Below are 15953 nucleotides of genomic sequence, written 5' to 3'. Positions count from 1 at the left end.
CGCTAGCTTTTCTTCCACAATAAAATATTAATTCAAAATAACAATCCATTTTTTCTGTGCACAAGTAATCCATAACATGATGACAGACAGCAATTCACATTTATCTGCTGAAGTGTGGCAACAAAGACTTTGTCATAACTACCTCTTCTGAGATTGTCCAAGGATAACAGATTTGTGAAAGCAAATACTAAAAAAAAAAAAAAAAAAAAAGTTGAGAAATAAATCCTATTAGATCTTATAATATGACATGGGCAGGGAGAGAAACCCACTGGGAGATTAGCAAGCGAGTGAAGAAAAATACAGATTTACAATATTAATTACAACAGCAACTACTTCATGAATTCTAAAACGGCTTCTCACTTACTGCATGTGAATAAGATTTATGAGAGATGGAAAGAATTGGAGCCCAATTAAGACTGACAACTGCGTTGTATGAAAATAGACGGGCACATACAAACATTTTTCTACAGACTGATGATGTGAGAGAATTGTTTAGCTGCTTTGCAAATAATTTATCACACTGTAAATCAGACACAGAGGTGTAATAATTACTATTATTGAAGTGTTACTCATTGATGTCTATTCTCAACATGTTTTTTCTTAAGTAAAATATTATGATTAAATATAATCTGATTTCAAACATTGGACATTGGTTGATGCAATGTTAGTGCAGTAAGTCTTTCATAACATTCATGAGAACTGATGGGCTCATACCTTCAGAGGGATAGTAGTGGTGCATTAGGAGAGACATTATAGGAGATGGGAGTGGCTGAGCTCTGTGCAACACCATTTAGCAGCCAGGTCAGTTGGGAGTGGTGCGGGCTGCACCCTGGTTCCTAGGAGGCATAACAATTTCCAGATTGTGGATGAAGGCTTAGGACGGCTGTGATGGGCATGCCCAATGTGTCCCACTGTACCTTATTTTGGCTACATGTGCATTTGGAAGAAAATCCAGGTACAGTTTGCAGTGCACCAAACGGAGTGCACCTTTGAACTGTACTGTGAGGTTTCTGCCTACACACTTCTGAGAACAGCCTATACCCATCCCATCTGCATGTGGGAGGGACAAGCCCTAAGTCATTAATTTGTTATTAATGCAGATTTCCATGGAAGGATATGACTAACACTTTAATGGCAGAATATGGCCCCAATGTCCTCATCAGCCCTGCTAAGACCTGACAGGGAGATTTTAATGTCTCCAAAGAAACTTAGAGACAGACCACTTTAAAAAAGACCGCTGAATGAATAAAATGAGGTTTAAAATTAACTTTGTAAACCAAGTACAGTAGCACTTGCTTATCTTGAACGCAGCTGTAATGAAACTTCATTTAAGTTTTGCCATTGACGTCAAAAGGTTCTAGGGTCTGGCCTTTTCTGAAAGTCTCAAGTTACTTCTATGCATTTAAATGAATTTCCACTCCTGCTACACAGAAGCTTCACTATGTTTATAGGGCCAGATGGTATACCCCCGAACACACAGCCTGAATCCTATACCTAGCACATAGCCCATGCTCTAAGGCCCTGATCCGCCAAAGCATTTAAGCATATGTGGAGCTCTTAAGTATGTGAATAGTCCCATCAAAGTTAAGGGATTTGTAAGGAAATACATGGCACTTCGGGTGCCAATCCTCTTCCAGGTTGCAAAAAGGCAAAAAAACCACTTCACAACCACTACTTCAGCACCAGAGCTGCACTCCCGTTCACTGGCAGGAAGACGGGGCACAGATATGTCTGCAGGTAGGAAAACATGCCCAGCTTCTTGCCCTGCCCTGTCCCCCAACCTGCCTCTCCTGTGTGGTTAGGTCTGGGATGCCGTGTTTCTGACAGGGGTCCCAAAACTCTGTCTTGCACGGGGAGGGCAGTAGAATTTTCCCCATAATGAAATCCCACTGTGGTAATCCTTTGGGAACACAGAAATTATCAGTGACCAAATAAGTATTAAATACTGCACTGCAAGCCTTTTATCGGGCCAAGCAGAGAAGGAAAGGGAGGAGAAGTTGCCATAAGTGAGCAGTGAGAGGGCTAAGGAAGAGTCACTAATTCCAGACTTAATGCAGTTGCTCTTCATTAAGCAGGAAGGACTAGCCTTTCAGACAGGAAGTGCCCCTGCACTTGAAGGGGAATAAAAGAAGTGCCCCCAAGAAATGGGGCTATTTTGGCAGTCAGGTCTTTTCCTGTTACACTGAAACAACTCTGCTGATGGTGAAGTATTTTTGTGAAACAACCATTTCCCTACAGGTATGTTCTTGTCATATCTATATTTAGATTGGCTAAAGCTCTTTGTAGTAGGAATATGTTGTTTGTTTATCATGTAACTTTGACTCCTTCACCTGCACTCTTCCCAACCATCCATCTCTGCTGAACCTACTTTTAACAAATCCCACCTTTTGAGCAGCTTTCAGCAGCCACTGTATGTGATTAATTTTGCCATTCTGCCAGTAATATGTCCCCTCACTCTCTCTGTAATTAACATGTAATAGACAAGTTTTGACATAACTTTCATGTACTATTTTACTTCCCTGTGTTGCACACTTTAGAACTTCTGAGTTTGTGCAGATTCTCCTTTTAGAGTCTCCTGTTGTAACCCCTCCTATTATTTAATCCTGTCCATGCTGGGTGGTGGTATGTTTTGTCAGCAATGAGCTGCATTCGAGTGTGTTTGTTCAGTAAAGTTCAGAACTGCTACAATCCTGACACTTCAAACTGTTCAAATGTCAGCTTCAATTCTGAGGGCAAAATGGTCACACACAATATTCAAACAGTGTGCGGTGTAGGTTACAACAAACACATAGGAGGTCATGACTCTACAGAATAGATGCAGGAGCTCTAGAAGGCCTCAAGAAAATGAGTTGCTCTACACAACAATTTTTGTTGTACCCCACCAACGGAAATGTTGTTCTTTCTGGATTTTAAAAAGCCTCTCATAAAAATGCCATATCTGGTAACATTAGCGCTGAATGCAGAGAAAGTGGGTGCCATGGTATAGCTAGACTCCTTTCTAAGAAAGCAATAAACGTCAGTCAAGAATGTTACCAGTGATTGCCTCAGGTGGAAAGTGATAGCTAATAAGTGTATGTAGTTGACAGATTGATATTAATTTCCTAGAGACTGCTTCTCAGGTATCAGATTTGTGGGTACAATACATTAATTCCTGGAGTGGAGTTTCTTGTGTCATCAAAATAGGTTCTACTTGTTTCACAGAATGTATTGATTTAGGGCCTGATCGAAACCCAATGAAGTCATCAGAAAGTTCCCACTGATTTCAAATTATGGGCAGTGGATCTGGCCCCGTTTGAGCACTTTGTAAGAACTCAGGAAAAAGAATCCTATTAAAAATATTTAGATAACTAAAGAAAGGCATGTGGTACTATTTTCCATAATATTCCTTACTGTCTCAGCGCTGCATGGAAGAAAGTGTTCATGCTCTTTTTCCCATAAGGATTGGAAGGAATCCTGTGAAATGATTATTTTCCACATGAGAAGAACAGAAAGTATTTGTACAGCCTTAGGGGTGGCAAACCTTTCAGGGGAAAAGGGAAAAGATGGTGGTGTTTTATGTATGAAATGTTCCAAGCTCTAAAGGAAGAGAGCTGGGTCATGTAAATAAGCAGTGACACCCCCCTCCCTCTCCTCAGGCTATCTGGATTCTGCAACTACTTAAACTAGTGAGTAATTTTACTCAGGTGACCAGTCTGAGTAAAATACTTGCATGAATGAAATTACTTACATGTTTTGTATTGTTTCGGGATTGGGCTCTTAAGGCAATGAAACAGTAATGTGTGATTTAAGCACAACTTGCAACTGGATTTTTTTAATTTGGCCCAATGTCTCTTATTACTCAACAACTGTTTTGCTAGGCCACAATGATGGTGAGTAGTCTGCAAAGCTCAGACTGAAACAGCAGATGAGATTTAGAGTTATACTGAGTCCTGTAGAGACATGAACGCTCTAGAGAAGACTGGCATGATGGATACTGCAGCAATCAGAGTTCTGGGGAACTCAGTAATGTATCCATTTGTCCAATTGTATCATGTCACTTTAAGAGGGAGAGATGTTAAAATAAGTCAGTTTAGTGATAGTGCTTCTGATTCAAGGAGGATTATGGCCTATAAACTATGGGAGGAATGCCATACTTCAGCAGTTTTAACGATACAGCCTTTGGCGTCAAATGTTTGTGACCCAGACCAATTTATTATTATTGCTTCTTGAATATTTGTATTTGTTCTGACTTTTTTTTTGGCCGGGGGAGGAAGAGTGGCAGATGGATGGTACTGTAGCTATTTATTGGTGCATACTGGCCATACATTTTACCCTGCAGGGGCATCCACCTATTAACCACTTGTGAAACTGACCCAAGGGTAATGTCACAGCTGACAGATAACCAGGAGACCTCAGATCAGTCTGTGACAAACATTACAATAATCTCATGCATCACAAGGGCTAAAATTTCAGTGGAAGTGGAGTCTCTCCTTTATAGATTTAAACTGGAAGCAAGCAGAAGCTTGTTCATGGTATGGGAGAGGTACTAAGCGGTGACTCTCTGCTGCCAGGTGATAAACACCTCCCAGCAAAGTACCGACTTAGGGGTTACAATGCAGAGCTGCAGAGGAGGAAGAAATAGACGGGGTCCCCGGGATGTGGGGGCTTGCTACACTCAAACTTTCCCAAGCCTGGCCTGAGGGCTCTCTGCTCGCTACAGTGATATTTCATCCAATTCAAAAGTTCCCTTGGGGAAGCTATGGGAGGAAGATCCCCTAGGGGCCGTGGCAAAGACCAGGAGCAGGTCTTGTGTCTCAGTGGTGGGGGTGGCTGTTGGCTTTTCCTCCACCCCATTGCGCTCCCCCGGGGGCTCCCAAGTCAGTGCCCACCAGTTTGGGATTTATCTTTCCTGCACAGACCTCTTCTCTTAACTGCCTTCTCCCCCCTTCATCCCTGCAGCATCTGCCTCAGCCTGGTCCTTGCGCTGCCGAGCAAAGGGGCCAGGTAGCAGAGCCGTAACTAAGTATTTTTGAGCCTGAGGCAAGAATATAAAATTGCGCCCTCCCCCAGGGCCAGCTCTTCGGCGGCAATTTGGCGGCAGGTCCCTCAGTCCCTCTCGGAGGGAAGGGCCTGCCACCGAATTGCCGCTGAAGAATGAATGAAGTGGCGGTGGTAGAGCCTGTGATTTTTGGGGGTCAACTCATGATTTTTGACTGCTTGGGCTGGTAATGTTGCTTCCAAGATGGTCTTTGGTTCCAGTCCAGTTCCAATGCAAAGAGGGACTCACAGGTTAAGAAAGGAGGGAGGTGCTGGATATCAGCAGTGACCACTAGGGATCAGCATGTGTCCTGAGAATGCTGGGAGTTCAGGTTTGCAGGCAGGATCAGGGGTGGCAGGTTTGTAGAAATTTTGGTCTTGCCTAGAACCCGCCCCCACCCAAACTCTGCCCCCTCACCCGCCCAAAGCTCTGGGAGGGAGTTTGGGTGAGGGAAGAGGTCTGGGGTGCAGGCTGTAGGCTGGGGCAGAGGGTCAGGGTGCAGGGGCATGAGGGCGCTGGCTGGAATTGGGGATAAGGTGTTTAGGGTTGAGGGTGTGGTGAAAGCTCTGACTGGGGCTGTGGGCTCTGGGGTGGGACAGGACTGGGGATGAGTTTGGGGTGCAGGAGGAGGACTCCCCCCAGCCCTTTCCCTGCTGGCAGCAGCAAGCTCTGGGGGAGGAGCCCCCCTTTCCTGCCCCCCGCAGCAGCACCCTCACCCCCACCACTGTCACTGCATTGGCTCCTAGGGCTCCTCTCAGGTCCAGGAATCTCCCTCAGTTCCCCTGTGGTGGGTGCCGGGAGGTGCTGCATGCGCCTCCTCCCCTGCTGTTGCCCCTGACTCTAGCCTCACTGGGGTGAGGGATGGGGTTGCCTCCTTGCCCAGCATGGGGCAGGAGCAGTGACTGTGGGCGGGGAGGCCCCCTGTGCTGCTGGAGGGTCCCATTGGAAAATGAAAAGGTCTGAGGGGGAAGGGCAGGCTCAGAGTCAGGACAGATGGGGGGGGCGCTAGGACCCTGTGGCAGCAGTTTCTTCAGGGAGGCAGCCTGGAGCTGCTCTGCTCTGGGCTGGGAAGGGGGGTGGGAGTGGGAGCAAGTTAGGGCTGAAGGACACTGGGGAGGCGCGGGGGGGGGGCGGCAGATGGGGCTGGGGGGAGATCACTTGGGGTATAAATATCTCGTGACTGCGGCTTTTTTCCCCCTCCATCGCTTTCTGCGCCCCTGGGCTTTGTGCGCCTGAGGCAAGTGCCTCACTCCCCTCCCCTTGATAGGGCTCTGGGCGGTAGAAATGCCGAGCAGCTCACTGGTGAGGGTGCAGCTGCCCCTGGCGCTGGAGCAGGATGGAGGGAGGGGGAGACGCGCCCAGCGGCTGGGATACACCGGGGGAGAGAGAATGAGGAGAGAAGCGCCCCCCCCCACACACACACACACACAGGCGGAGAGCAAGGACACACACACACACACACACACACACACACACACACACACAGCTGCACCCAGAGTCAGGCACCCCACGCCCAGTGCCTGAGACAAAGTGACAGAGCAGGGGGCACAGACACCGCGTGAGAAGCAGGCACCGGGGCTGAGATGCACATGGGAGAAAGACAGAGGGGCCGAGAGAAGACAGGCCCCCGCCCACACTGACCGAGAGCGGGACGCGGACACACACACACACACACAGACCAAAAGACAGAGACAAACTGAGATTGTGACAGACACACCTCAGGGACTGGCAGCCACACACCGAAAGAGGCTGATACACACACGGTGCCCGAGCGAGTTACACACACACACAGGGTGGTCACACATACAAGGCGATCTCACACAGAGACAAGGTGATCTTACACACACAGCCAGGGCCATCACACACACACACACACAGAGTGATCACACACATGGGAATCACACACACTGAGTAGTCACACACGCACACAGGACAATCACACACACAGGGTGATCACACACACAGAGAGCGATCTCTCTCACACAGGGTGATCTCTCTCTCTCTCGCTCACTCACACACACACACACACACACACCGTGATCGTACACACCCCTCCAGTGACAGGGAGAACTCCAGGCTCCGCTCCGCGTGGAATCTGAGCGCAGCAGCAGCAAACCCGCCCTGGGTCTGGTCCTTCTCTCTGTCTCTTTCTTTTTCCATTTGGTCAAACGGCACCTACCCAAGCCCTGAAAAAATGCCTGCCCGTGAAGCGAGGAGAGGGCGCCGGGTCTGTAAATAAGAAGTGAGTACTGGCACAATGGCGTGTCTGTCTGAATGCTGCATGCTCCCTTGCTTTCCCAATGCCTCCTCGCAGGAGGGACCCAGGGCTGCTCAGTCCCCCTCTTTGCCCCCTTCTTTCCTGCGCCTCTGTCCCGGATTTTGCAGGCTCGGTTAAACACCCGCCTGGCTTTTGTTTCTATCACTTCTCCTTTGTCTAAGGTGGGTGTAGCTCCCCCTGTCCGGGAGGGTGAGGCTGGGCTCCGGGCTCCCACCCGGACCATTTCTCCAGCCAAACCCCGCTCTGCAAGGATGTCTTTTGCAAGCGCTTTAAACCCAGCGCATCTTTGCGAGCTGGCTGCTGGGGAGAGGGACAGAGGAAAGGGGCCAGGGACCAGCGTTCACGTTTTGCTCCTCTCCGGGGTGTGAAAATGTCCTTGTCGACTGCATTATCCCGTCTCCTGGCAAGGTGGATGGGTGTCAGCAGGGGGCTGGGGAAGTTGATGGGAGGGATGCAGAGCATCACTGGGTGGATCGGTTTAGGGCGCCTCACAGCCATCCAGTTCTCCTTTGTTAGCTGCATTCAGCGGGCTGCAGGGGGAGTGTAGCAGGAGAACTGGGGGGGGGGGGGCGGGTCTGCCCTTCTTCATGGTGCTGGGATGCGTGTGTGTCTGCAAGTGTCGAAGCCAGGCGGAAAGAGGAGCAGTTTCCTAGTCTACAGCACGAGGCTTGGTGTAACCTGAGGTGTCCCCAGTTTTGGGTTTGGAGACAGAGGGTCGTGATAATATAATAGGAAAAATTCCGACTGGCAAGGGGAGCTCTGACTGCAAGGAAAATGTGATGGTGCTCACCTCCCCCCACCCCCCCATCACAAATCATGTCAACCGAGGAGAGAGTGCAGCTGGAAGGAGCAGTTATTAAATCAGGTGTCCTTCCCAAACTTAGCCACACACACCGATTTTTGTCCAGGGGCATATCAATAGCCTCATAGGGTGTTCCATGCCCACTACACTCGAAGGGTATTTACATGCTGGTCTGGTGCTCACGGTTACTTAGAACCAGATTCTAGTTTTCTAGTAGCTGAACAGTAACTATATCACAGCTGTGCACCGAGATACCAGCTGAGCTTTTTCATTTGGGGGCTGCCTTTTCATCCTCTAACCCTCCCCCACCCCCCAGGGTTCCGGTCCACTGCATTAATTTCCTAGGTCTGCCTTTCTTCTGACCTGTATTGCACGATTATTTTTTAATGTGAGCTCCTCTAACCCTGTAGGTTAACCTCCAGCGGGTACTGGAGATCCTATCCCTGTGGAAAATGACACTCCCTCCCTCCTCTGGGGGCATGTCCAGCTTCCAGAGACCTGGGAGAGAGACTTTTGAATCTACGTTTAGAAGTAGGCCTTCCCCACAGCAGCTGAAAGTGGTGTTGCAGCCATTCAAAATATATTAATAATTTTAAATATGGTATCGTTGATGCAATCTTCCCTCAGGAGACTTTGAAGTGTACTTGATGTGGATTATTCTTATGTAATTACTAGTGTAGTTACTTGTAATCACATGCGTTATGGGGCTACTTGATAACACATGCAGGTGATCATTACTGCCCCAGAATGTTTCTTGTAGCAATAAACAATCAAATATCCTATAATAAGATGATTGACTTTTCCAGTAGGCATGCACATGTGTTCCTGGCATTTCCTAAAAGGGTTTAGCCAACACTTTCAAACTGTTACGATTAAGAATGAATCATTTTTATAGTTACCTGTGTGGGGAATTTGGAAGTGAACTGCAAATGTTCTAATGAGTGTCTGAATGCACAGTTGAGTGTATGTAAGTCCTGTTTTCCTGATAGTTTTTTAACGCTGAACTAAAATGTAGTCTGAGAAGCATACTAGCAATGCCTAAGATTGTTCAAGATGTGAGGATGCTCTACTGAAAAATACCTTCTTATATTGATTCAAAGGAACACACGAAAATAGGGGAAATACTGCATGTTAGAACTACACTTGCAGAGCATTTATAGAGGAGATATATATATATATATATATATATATATATATATATATCTATATATATATATAGTAAACAATGCAAGTGTGTGTATGCATGTGTGTACATATAAATAACATGTTATTAGGCCTAGCAGTTGATGAAACCAGTCATTCTGTAGTAGTATAACATGATGTACAAGTGAAATGCATTTATAACAACACAATTATCTATAAACTCTATTTTGAATTAATAGGATCTCTGTAACCTTCTGGCAAGAAGGATGTACAGCTAAATACACCTTTGTCCAACACTGTGGACGTTAACATTCTTTTCTGTTTTATTAGTGGCGGCACCTGACTTGCTGGATCCCAAATCTGCCACTCAGAACTCCAAACCACGGCTATCATTTTCTACAAAACCCACAGTGCTCTCATCACGAGAGGAATGTGATTCGGCTATTAATGTTATGAAATGGAAGACGGTCTCAACGATTTTTCTGGTGGTTGTTGTATATTTAATAATTGGAGCTACTGTCTTCAAAGCCCTGGAACAGCCACATGAAACTTCTCAAAGAGCCACCATTGTGATTCAGAAGCAGACATTTGTATCTGAGCATTCTTGTGTGAATGCATCGGAGCTCGATGAACTAATTCAGGTAATTCATGCAAAAAAGTAACTTGTTCATATGTTTTAGAAGAATGTACTCTTCTATAGTAATGATTCTGTAATAAATGGGACACTGCTGTATCAGCATTTGAGCTGCAAATGTAGCAAGAAGGCTAACTTAAGACAGAAAAGTTGACAATAGCATTTTCAAATGAGGCTTCAGCTGAAAAGTCATTGCTAATTTTTCTATGTTCAGTGTGTATTTTAGACAACTTTTAAATTGAATGCTTCTGTGCCAATTAAATGACTATTCATTTGCAATATGTATAATTTAATAGTTCACAAAGGAATGGGTGTATTGGTTGAGCCTTACTTGCTTTGTCAATATTGGGAAAGCAGAGCATGGCCAACCATTACCTTAAGAAAGCTGAGATTTATCATTACTTTAGCAAGCAATTTGCACTTTTAGCTGGACATTTATTTCCACAGTTTTTTGTTTTAAATGCAGCAAAATAATATTAGCTAGCTATCTCCATTAGAAATCTTAATTTTTTTTTTTTATTTCAACCTCAAAAGGCTAAATCCTCAGCTGGTATAAATCAGCATCACTCTGTTGAAATCAGCTTATACCACCCAATGATCTGGCTAATCATATTCTCATGTGTTTCAAATGGCACCGTGAACTCAGTGGTTGTAACTTATGACTGGAGAATTGCAAATTTAATACTTATATTCATAGGCACCAACTTCCCCCCTTTCCCATGGGTGCTCTGGCTCTGCCCCTGCCCCCTGCCCCGCCCCCACTCCACCCCTTCTATGAGGCCCTGCCCCTTCCCACCCCTTCCCCAAAGTCTCCATCCAACTCCACCCCCTCCCTGCCAATATTCCAACTCCTTTCCCAAATCCCCACCCCGCCCCTGCCTCTTCCCTGCCTCCTCCCCTGAGTGCGCCACGTTCCCACTCCTCCCCCCACCCAAGCATGCTAACACTGCCAAACAGCTGTTTGGAGGCGGCTGGGCAGGAAGCACTGGGAGGTAGGCAGAGGAGTGGGGACGTGGCATGCTCGGGAGGGAGGAGGAGGTGGGGTGGGTGGGAGGGGAGCTTGGCTACCGGTGGGTGCAGTGCACCCACTAATTTTTCCCTGTGGGCAGGGGCGGCTGTAGACATTTCGCCGCCCCAAGCATGGCGGCATGCCGCAGGGGGCGCTCTGCCGGTCGCCAGTCCCACGGCTCCGGTGGACCTCCCGCAGGCGTGCCTGTGGAGGGTCCGCTGGTCCCACGGCTTCGAGCCACGGGACCAGCAGACCCTCCACAGGTCCGCCGGAGCCGCGGGACCAGCGGACCCTCCCCAGGCACGCCGCCGAAGGCTGCCTGCCTGCCGCCCTCCTGGCGACCGGCAGAGCACCCCCTGCGGCATGCCGCCCCAAGCACGCACTTGGCATGCTGGGTCCTGGAGCCGCCTCTGCCCGTGGGTGCTCCAGCCCTGGAGAACACGTGGAGTCAACGCCTATGCTTACATTTAAGAAAGGAAAAAAAGTGATCTGGGAAAGTACAGGCCCGTTAGTTTGGCCTCAGTTGTATGCAAGGTCTTACAACAAATTTTGAAAGTAGTTAAAGACATAGAGGTAAAAAAGGCAATTGGGATAAAATACAACATGTTTTTACAAAAAGTAGATCACTGAGAAGATAACTGATTTTCTAGACAAAGGAGATGCATTAGATGTAATCTACCTGGATTTCAGTAAGGCATTTGATCCAGTTCCACAGTGGAAATGATTATTTAAATTGGAGAAGATGGGGATTAATACAAGAATCAAAAGGTGGGTAAGGAACTGGGTAAAAGGGAGACTACAACTGGTCATACTGAAAGGTGAACTGTCAGGCTGGAGGAGGTTACTTGTTGAGTTCCTCAGGAATCATTCTTGGAACCAATCTTATTTAACATTTTCGTTAATGACCTTGGCACAAAAAGTGGGAATGAGCTAGTAAATTTGTGGACGACACAAAATTGGGATGTATTGCCAATACAGAGGGGACTGGAATGTCATACAAGAAAATTTGGATGACTTTGAAAATTGGAGTAATAGAAATGGGATGAAATGTAATAGTACAAAGTGCAAGAGTTAGGGACTAACAGCTAGAATTTTTGTTATAAGCTGGGGATGTATCAGTTGGAAGCAACAGAAGAGGAGAAGGACGGGGTGACTCTGTGCTGTCAATATGATGGAGCTGTAAAAAAGGCTAATGCAATTCTGGGCTGCATCAGGAGAGGTATTTCCAGTAGAGTTAGGGAAGTGTTAGTTCTGTTATACAAGGCACTGATGAGACCACATCTGGAATCCTGTGTGCGGTTTTGGTCTCCCATGTTTAAGAAAGATGAAATCAAACTGGCACAGGTGCAGAGAAGAGTTACTAGGATGACCAGAGGCCTGGAGCAGCTACCTTACAAGAAGAGACTTAAGGAGCTTGGCTTGTGTAACCTAACCAAATGAAGGCTGAGGGGAGAGCTGATTGCTCTCTATAAATAAATTAGAAGGATAAACACCAGGGAGGGAAAGCAAATATTTAAGTTAGGGGCAATATTGGCACAAGAACAAATGAGTATAAACTGGCCATCAATAAGTTTAGGCTTGAAATTAGATGAAGGTTTATAACCATCAAACTAGAGCCCTGCAGTGGGACTGGGACCACATAGGGCCCACTGCCATAATAGCGGGAGTGGGTAAAATGTTCTATTGTGGGTGGTACTGGATGGGCAAAAAAATCAGACTATGGTATTTTGTGGGAAAACATTAAATCTCTCATCAGTTTGTCATAAATAGAATTTCAGCAGTGTAAAGCAAGTTTTTCTTTTTTATTAAATAAAGGTTTTAATACTTAAATTTAAGCGAGAGATTGAAAGAGATTGTCTATTATAAGAGAAGTTAAAGTGTTTTTTACATGGTTAAAGCAAGATTTGTTTTATTCTTTTAATGGTAAAAATTGTGTCTCAATTCCATTTATGCATATAACATATTAACCAGTTGTGGTGGGGTTGGTTTTTTGTTTTGTTTTGTGTGGTAGCATGGGGGAATCTGTCTCTCTTGTGGGATTTGCAGAATCTAAGGTTTTTGCGGATGGGAGTGGGATAAATAAAAAAGAAACAATGCAGGAGCAGGTGGGAGTGGATATTGCAGGGCAGGATGGGAGCAGGATTAAAAAAATAGTCCCACATAGGGCTTTACATCCGATGAGTGAAGTTTTGGAACATCTTTCCAAGGGGCATAGTGGGGGACAAAAATCCTAACTTGTTTCAAGACTGAGCTTGCTGAATTCATGGCGGAGATGGTATGATTCAATTGCCTAAATGGCATATGGCCCATCTGCAACTGCTATTAGGAAATATCTCCAATAGCACTAGATTGGGAGGGCTATGAGTTACTAGAGAGAATTCTTTCCCAGGTGTCTAGCTGGTAGGTTTTCCCACATGGTCAGGACCTAACCAATCACCATATTTGGGCTTGGAAAGGAATTTTCTCCTGTATCAGATTGACAGAGACCCTGTTGTTGTTGTTTTTTTTTGGGGGGGGGGGGGGAGGAGTTGGCCTTCCTCTGCAACATAGGGCCTGGTTCATCTGCTGATTCGAACTAGAATAAATGGTGGATTCTCTGTAACGTGAAGTCTTTAAATCATGATTTAAAGACTTCAGTAACCCAGCCAAAGGTTATGGGTTTATTAGAGGAGCAGATGGGTGAGATTTTGTGGCCTGTGATGTACTGGAGGTCAGACTAGATGATCATCATGGTTCCTTTTGGCTTTAAAGTCTGTGAGACACTTGTTTTACTGCAAATTTTTAAGGCAGAGGTCTGATTTACCAAAGTTGTTTTTAGAGTATGTTATTTTTTTAAGTTAAATTGGTAAAACATGAAAAGTTATTGTAATTTGAGAATTTTATTTTTTAGTCAAGTTGGGTTCCAAAAATGGTAACCTTTTAAAGTTATTGAAGCTATTTCTTTCTCCCTGCACCCTACCATACTTTTTTACTTTAGAGCAAGCTCTTGTTGTGAAGTGTCTTAGTGCTGAATTGTCACTCATAGCTAGAGATAGTCCTTCCAGAACACAGCTCAGGTATGTTTGGCCTAAAAGTCGTCGGAAGATTCATAGATTCCAGGACTGGAAGGGACCTCGAGAGGTCATCGAGTCCAGTCCCCTGCCCTCATGGCAGGACCAAATACTGTCTAGACTATCCCTGATAGACATTTATCTAACCTACTCTTAAATATCTCCAGAGATGAAGATTCCACAACCTCCCTAGGCAATTTATTCCAGTGTTTAACCACCCTGACAGTTAGGAAATTTTTCGTAATAATGCTATGCATCTTGTTAGGGTAAATGGAAGACTTCATACCCCACTGCTGTCAACCTGGCACCTTTGAGCAGATACTAAATTACTGAAGAAAATAACGTGGCTTTTCTGAGTATGTCTGATTCTTAATACAATTTTTATATAGCATTTCTTCAATTCTGATTAGTCTATGTGAATAAAAAAATAATGAGTGTGATGAAGAAAAAGTAGTCACATCAGTGTGAATGATACTTTAGAAAGCCTCTAAAGGAATATGTCTGAAAATAATGCACACTAGAGTATTAGGTAGCTGTAATGATTAGTAGTGTGTGAAGAAAATTAAATTACAGAACATACACATTACAATATTCTCTTTAGTCTTTACTTTTACTTCAAACTACTATATAGTGAAACACTGTACACTTTTCATTTTGAATTTAGTGCTCTAGATATTCACTCTGATTTGTCACTAGCCAGAGCTTGGACAGTTTATGATGCAAGGGTCTTCCAATCCAGATCAATTCTGACCCGCATAATTTGGTTATTCTCGTTCTGGGACAGTCTTGAACATCAGAAGCTTCTAGTTGGGGTCAGTCCTACTAAATTGTGAAGTGGTTTGGTGATATGAACATACCAGGAGGACTAGACTGAGAGCACAAATTCAAGACCAGACTTCAAAGAGAAACTGCTGAGCTTCAGTTCATTTGCAAATTTGATACTATCAGCTCAGGATTGAACAAAGACTGTGAATGGCTAGCCAACTACAAAAGCAGTTTCTCCTCCCTCTTCTAGCAGTTTCACACCTCAACTGCTAGAAGAGGGCTCATCCTCCCTGATTGAACTAACCTCATTATCTCTAGACTGGTTCTTGCCTGCATATTTATACCTGCCTCTGGAAATTTCCACTGCATGCATCTGATGAAGTGGGTATTCACCCACGAACGCTTATGCTCCAATATGTCTGTTAGTCTATAATGTCCCACAGGATTCTTTGTCGCTTTCTAGCCTGTGTCCATTAGTTTCCCTTTTCCCTAATAAAAGCTTCTCTTTGCCATTTGACTTGTTATAATACACAAGTCTCTTGGCTTGCATGCACTCAGGCCAGGCTATCAGAAAATATCCAAAATACCCTGCAGCAGTTCTTTTGTGGTAACAAGACTGTATATTAATGTCAACTGTTTAGCACCCACAATGTTCTTGGCTGGTTTTTGAATTCCTGGACGACTGTCTTGGCTGAACAAAAGCTATGTAAATAACCTGAGAGGTGTTTTTGTTGTTGCTGTTGCTCAGTCTGAGCATCTTGTGTTGTACGTCAGGGTCAACTTAACAAAGAATTGCCATACAACAGGATAAAAGTGTAGATGTTCTTTAAAGTGTTGTGGGTGTTGCTAAAAGTATATGCCTGTGTGTATACTTATATGGGCCTGATTCTCATTTATACTAAGGATCCTTTACACCTTCCTTGGTATGTCTTTTTGCCACACAGCTCTACGCTGGCAGAAGTTGGTGTAGACCTGGGAATACTCTAGCAACTGGTATACAAAGAACTACAGGAATCAGAGACAGAAAACGTCTCTTTAGATCTAGTGTGGGATTGTTCCTATAGTATACCTGCTGCTGAAAATCTGAAAATGTTTGAGGCAGTTTTCAATCTCAGATGCACAGAGTACATTGCAAAGTACCTGGTAGAATCCTCTGCTGTACTTGTGCGGACATGCTCAGTAACAGAGTTTTGAAGACATTCGGCAATACACATCTCTAATGATCAGTCTATTTTTGGCCAATCCTCATGTGAAA

At 45.2% G+C, this 15953-nt stretch overlaps 1 protein-coding gene across 1 annotated transcript in view; it reads left to right on the top strand.

Moving 5' to 3' along the window:
• KCNK2 (potassium two pore domain channel subfamily K member 2) overlaps positions 1-15953 on the top strand; it is a 224320-nt gene that overhangs the window by 83572 nt on the left and 124795 nt on the right. The window contains exon 5 of the mRNA XM_039532271.1: positions 9571-9881. Within this exon, the coding sequence (XP_039388205.1) occupies positions 9571-9881 (311 nt within the window). The remainder of the gene's footprint in view (positions 1-9570; positions 9882-15953) is intronic.

This window comes from Mauremys reevesii, linkage group 3 (genome assembly GCF_016161935.1).
Source record: "Mauremys reevesii isolate NIE-2019 linkage group 3, ASM1616193v1, whole genome shotgun sequence".
NCBI lineage: Eukaryota > Metazoa > Chordata > Testudines > Geoemydidae > Mauremys > Mauremys reevesii.
This window is presented reverse-complemented; position numbering and strand designations above follow the sequence as displayed.